The sequence below is a fragment of the Corythoichthys intestinalis genome, chromosome 10, assembly GCF_030265065.1.
Source record: "Corythoichthys intestinalis isolate RoL2023-P3 chromosome 10, ASM3026506v1, whole genome shotgun sequence".
Lineage (NCBI taxonomy): Eukaryota > Metazoa > Chordata > Actinopteri > Syngnathiformes > Syngnathidae > Corythoichthys > Corythoichthys intestinalis.
In genome coordinates, this window is record NC_080404.1 from 16,055,816 (window position 1) to 16,061,819 (window position 6,004).

Sequence of the window (6,004 nt, forward strand, 5' to 3'; positions counted from 1 at the left end):
TTTTAGATTCTATGAGTTGAAATGCATCTATGATTGAAATTTTAGACCTCTACCTATTTACAGGGTACGGGTGAACTTGCAAAATCACAAGGGGTGCAAATACTTCTGCTCCTCACTGTATATTCCAAGGGGATCGGTTTGTTCTCAACGTTGGTAGGGACGATATAACAGCATAGCCTGCATGTACACTTTTTGCTGGGGACGGGACATTAATAAGACCAAGCAGATTGGGTGAATTTGGGTCAGGGCTACATTTCTCATGAATATAAACCTAATTAATTGATAGGCTAAATGATCAATGCAAAATACAGTACATCTGTATTGACTTACACTAACTTTCATATGTATTGCTTCAGGTGATACACTGTTCCATTGAAACCTTTGTTTTCAAAACTACTACAGAAACAGTTTGAAAACTTCCAGAATAAATGTCTGGATTTAATTAACAAATTTATATTTGAATATTTGAACATAACTCATATTTAAACACACAATATATACAAACTTGTTAATAATATCTTAACTATCCAGGAATGCAAAAAATAAACATTTGTCTTAAGACCACTCAACATTGTTGAGAAATTAACTTATATGTAATATATAAATATTTAAAATAAAACTGTAAAACCTCTTAGTCGTGGAATAACAAAATAAAAAATTCAGCCTTCCTTCAGGTAAAACACTCCTGCTTTTGTCCAAACTCAACAAAAAAATTAAAAGCTCCTTTGGGCTGCTTTAAAACACACATACATAAAATAAAAATGAACATTGGGGAGAAAGGGAGAAAGCTTGGGCCACTACATTTCTCACAGTTTAATTAACGTTAACTTCTTAACTTCTCTCTAAGCAGCTTCCTGCTTCGCAGGTTAGCAAACTCACACAGTTTAATGTTATGCTAACGCTGATACAGGTCGGACATTCAGTGGCAAAATTAGTGGTGTGTTCCCCACCTACCTCCACAGCATTGACATTTTTTTAACATTACTTACAGTAGCTGCAGCTGATGCTGGCCAAAAAAATGGTATCCCTCTACAAAGGGGGCAGGGGAAGTGTCATGGAGCTGAGGAGAGAGGGGGGGGGTCAAGTCATCAGCCAATCAAACGTGCATTTGGGGGGCGGGGGGGACTGGCACATTCAGCAAGTGAAAAGAGGTAAATGTAAATCTTAACATAATGAGAATAATTCACTTAATAATGATTAACATATGGGGATACAATCTAAATTACCTATATAACTGAAGTCATTATATAATGCAAATAATTTTGCTCAAAAGCTGGTGGGGACAATTTGCGCATCCTGAAAAGTTGGTAGTGTCATGTCCCTACCGCCCCTATGCAAACCTATGCCTTTGCTATATTCTCTTTTTGGTGGATATAATTAATACAGGTTGAATATGATTTGCAAATACTTTTCCCTCTGATTTTAGATGCATTTAACACAATGTCCCAACTTCATTTGAAATGGAGTTGTATAAAATCAAATAATCAGGTACAACTCAAGTGTGAGTTTTGAATTGGGCTATTTTCTTGCTAATTCTCGCAGTCCGACATGCCCGGGCATTAATGGCGTCACCAGCCAAAACAAAGCGTTGCCATATTGAAATGGGGGCAAAACACGAGTCACAAGCAGTTGCTCTGTCGTGCATTGTAGTACAAACGCGTTGAACTTTTGTCTTATTTGCGGTCTTTTTTTCCGTCGGAATGACTAAAAGTTGCCGTGTTGCGGGTTGTAATACAAGGAAGAGTTCGGAGCTGCATTTTACGTTCTTCATTCTTCCTTGTGAGAAGAAAAGGACAAGCAATTGGCTGAAAGCAATCAATCGAGGAACAGTAAAAGAACGGTTCCGTGGACCAGGCACATTTACGTTTGCAGCCGAAATTTTATTACTGGTGAGTAAACTTTTATCGTTTTTTTTTTTTTGCCCCAATTAGCTGCTAGATTCAATAGACTAGGCATTGGTTATTATTACCGGAACAGACAACTCGCAATTTTTCTTTTGCTGTGAACTGCTCTGATCGGTCAATCGGTATATTATCGGCCTGGTGGGAATTGGTTATTTTGCCGTGACATGTTCACGGCTAAATAACGCTTGGAGGCGAATTACCGGTTATGGCAGAAATAATCACTTCGTATATACTACCAGTTTTCTTAGTTCCACACAATACATATTCCACGTAATTAACAAAGGTCAACTTACTGGGTGACTTTATGAGGTAGTTGTAGATGTTTCCGATCTCCACTGCAGACAATTCCTTTGGATTGTTTATCCAGCTATTAGCTGCGACTTTGTATGGGCAGATTTGCAGGCCAATACACGCTAATTTTAAGTTGTATGGCGTCCTCGCGTCTGTTGACAGTGACTCGTGATAATAATTAATCATGTTTAAGACGTTTTTATGAAAAAAAAGATGCAAAACACAGCTGAAATATATTAATTTCAGACAACGTTTGTCTACGGATGTTTACCTGTGCGTGCCCCCCTCTCAAAATGGCGACACGAGGCTATGCGAGATGACGTCATCATGACATAATGCAGACTGCGAGTGTAATACAAGTATTTGATGAGGGAAGCCCCCCCCCCCCACACACACACACTTTACTTTGAGTCATTGGCAGTGGTTGTGTGACAATAGATGGCGCTAGGGTGCTAAAATGAGTAACAAACGTATTGAAAAAATAAATTTGTACTTTTCTACTTATATAGTTTTTGAGTTTATAGTTGTTACGTTTTTTCTCACTTAGCTACAGTATCAGCATATTTTGCCACCTCAGGATTTAGATTCATTTTGTGACAGAAATTGTTATGTAAATCTAATTTAAAAAGTAAAACAAAGTGTAGTGTACGATTTCCATCCACGTAGGATTGTGTAAGGTAGGTGCTGATAAACGAGTGACATTCCAAGACAATGTGACGTATATGTTTGAGACTGCCTCCAGCACGAACCCTTAGCATTGCTGTTTTCACCGTATAAGGTAAAAGGATGCATAAGCAAATTTGCGGAACAGGTTCATTCTCCTTATACGGGAATGTTAAAGTCACACCTATTGCTCACCTGGCGCGAACCATGAAAAGGACAGCCCTCGCCTCGCCCACTTGACGAGGCTCAACCGTAGCCCATCGATATTTCCGACGACAAGAGTCAAAAGTAAACTTCTACCTACCTTCACACCTGCGACTACTGCTGCCATATTTTCTCACCTCCTCCCACCTTCACAGTCCAAGCAAAATGGTGAGTACAACTACTTTACAACTACCATGTATTGATGATTGCAAATAATTCAGTATTTATTGTTCATAACGGATTCTAAGCCTTATTGAAACTTGCATACAAAAAGCATATTCATGGCTAATAAATCTACTTTATCTATGACGCCCTAGATCACCAAACGAACCCAATAGGGTTGATGTTAAAATGTTAACAAAATAGTAAATTATTAAAAATAGGAATCTAAAACTAAAAATCACATACATAATAAAGTTTGCATTTGATGGACAATTCTTGGCAAATACATAACGGCTTACTGAATCTACAGCACATTTAGAAGGAAATCCTGTTTTAAAAACACAAAGTGCATTTCTTGTCTTTCAAAACAAATGCAGAGTTTGTTTTTTCAAGGTCCCCCCCAAAGTCTAGCTTTGTCTTGAAAAAGGGGATAGGCATGAAACTTTTGAATCCCTGGGGCAGACTTTCCTGTGCAGACATGTCCCAGAATAACAAGCATGTTGCCTCAAACAGGTTCAAAGATGGCATTTTGGAACTGCTGCAGTTAACAAGCTTTGCAGAACCGTTTGAAAAATGTGCATCTCTCAATATACATATATATAGACGTACTTGGCCATTATTACTGTTGTAACTATCAAGATCAGTCTTGTTCTCACTTCATTTTCGACTACCAAAAGTCTTTGTACCATATTGATTCTGTCAAAACCAGTTCTTAATTTAATAGTGATTTTAGGGGAGGAAAAAAAGTTAAAAAGACAAATTTTCATGTTACCTTAAATTACAGGGTTTTTTTCCCCCAAGTTCAGATAGCTATTTAAATTTATTAAAAAAAGTCAGCATCCATGTTGTAATGGTAACAAAAAACTGCACATAATATGAATTAAGCAGGTTTCTGTGTGCTCTATTTTTTTCCCCAGTCGGCAGCATCTGGTATGCTTGTTGCTGACCGTGTGAAGACACTCTACGACAAGATGAAAGTTGCATCGAACAAAGAAGAACGTATACGCCTGATTGTGTTCTCAATCAAAGATAACATGATCGACGTGCATGAAGACAAGATTTATAAGCAGTGTGATCTGGATTGCTCAAAGATAGACTGTTTTGATCAGTTCAAGAACCACCTGTGTGCTAAGCAATCTTTATACTTACTCTATGATTGCCACTTTGAGAAGAAGGAACTGGGAACGCAAGAAGACCTCGTCTTTGCCATGTGGTAGGCTTTTGTGTTAAAATGTAATGTATTATAAACTCTTGATGTCATTACAATTGACTTTGGCTAATATGCATGTTTGGTTTGTTTGGTATTGTTCAAATCGTGACAAACATTTTGCCTTTCTAATAGGAATGGTCCTGAAACATCCATCAAAAACAGAATGACGTATTGCAGCTCCGTATCTGCCATAAAAAAGTGCTTCCCAGGTGATTATACACACACACACGACTTTTTCCAAACTTTAGACCATTTTTACAACTACAGTATCGCAAAAGTGAGTACACCCCTCGCATCTCTGCAAATATTTATCTTTTCATGGGACAACACTGACAAAATGACACTTTGACACAATGAAAAGTAGTCTGTGTGCAGCTTATATAATATAGTTAATTCATTTCCCCCTCAAGATATCTCAAAATAGAGCCATTAATATCTAAACCTCTGGCAACAAAAGTGAGTACACCCCTTTGAAAAAACTTACATCCCTAAATGTCCAAATTGAGAACTGCTTGTCATTTTCCCTCTGAAATGTCTTCAAAAGGCTTCCTCCTGGGGTGACAGCCATGCACACCAGTTTGATGTAGAGTGCAGCATATGGTCTGAGCACTAACAGGCTGACCCCCCCCCCACCTATTCAATCTCTGCAGCAATGCTGAAAGCACTCCTGAAACGAATCACATGACGTTTTGGAGGGAAAATGACAAGCAGTATTCAATTTGGACATTTAGGGATGTATGTAGTTCCCATGCGGTGTACTCACTTTTGTTGCCAGGGGTTTAGATATTAATGGCTATATTTTGAGTGGAAAATAAATTAACTCCATTACATAAGCTGCACACAGACTACTTTTCATTGTGTTAAAGTGTCATTTGTCAGTGTTGTCCCATGAAAAGAAATACTTAAATATCTGCAGAAATGCGAGGGGTGTACTCACTTTTGTGATACACTATAGTTCAGGTTTTGATATGACATAAGTCAAAATAATTTTAGCATAAACTACATGTCAAATCAATAAATTCCCATTTTCAGTAAAACATTTGGGGGTGTGTGGGGTTCTTTCACAGGCATCAAGCATGATATAGAGATGACAGACTTTGACGAAGCTGCAACCCGGGCGAACTTTATGGAAAAACTAAACGTTACAGATGTAACTTCAGTTGAAGGCAAGCCATTAAGGGGTTGTATGTAACGCCCGTCAACCATGGGCCCTTGGAGTGTTCATCACATCCTGTCAAGGCACTTGCTTTGTATTTGATTTAAAAACAGTGAGGTTTTGGGATTTGAGTTGGATACGGGTCTTTGTAATGTGAACCAGCCACGTCTATGTACAGTTAAGCTTGTTCACGCGCAATAAATTACATTTTATATTGCTTCTGTGCTACATATTGACCTGTATAATCTAGATAGTAATGCAGCTCCAAAAATAAAATCACTTCCAAACGAATATTTGATGTTTGTATGAACTATCCACATCACACTCAACTTTGATAGACATGAGCAGAGCTACATTCAGTCATTGACAGGAACTGACATCCAAGAGGGAGGACAGGAAAGACAAGGGTATGAG

At 38.2% G+C, this 6,004-nt stretch overlaps 1 protein-coding gene across 1 annotated transcript; it reads left to right on the top strand.

Moving 5' to 3' along the window:
- The first annotated feature begins 3,018 nt into the window (after nt 1-3,018).
- Nucleotides 3,019-5,872, top strand: LOC130923353 (cofilin-1-like). The gene is made up of 4 exons (XM_057849007.1): nt 3,019-3,230; nt 4,142-4,437; nt 4,567-4,643; nt 5,502-5,872. The coding sequence occupies exons 1-4, from the start codon at nt 3,228-3,230 to the stop codon at nt 5,624-5,626; spliced, it is 501 nt and encodes a 166-aa protein (XP_057704990.1). The 5' UTR covers nt 3,019-3,227; the 3' UTR covers nt 5,627-5,872.
- The last annotated feature ends 132 nt before the right edge of the window (nt 5,873-6,004 follow it).

Excerpts from the sequence above, each read along its gene's own strand:
- LOC130923353 (XM_057849007.1), top strand. Across the intron at positions 4,438-4,566 it reads GACCTCGTCTTTGCCATGTG|GAATGGTCCTGAAACATCCA; the intron begins GTAGGCTTTTGT and ends CCTTTCTAATAG. Across the intron at positions 4,644-5,501 it reads CATAAAAAAGTGCTTCCCAG|GCATCAAGCATGATATAGAG; the intron begins GTGATTATACAC and ends GTTCTTTCACAG.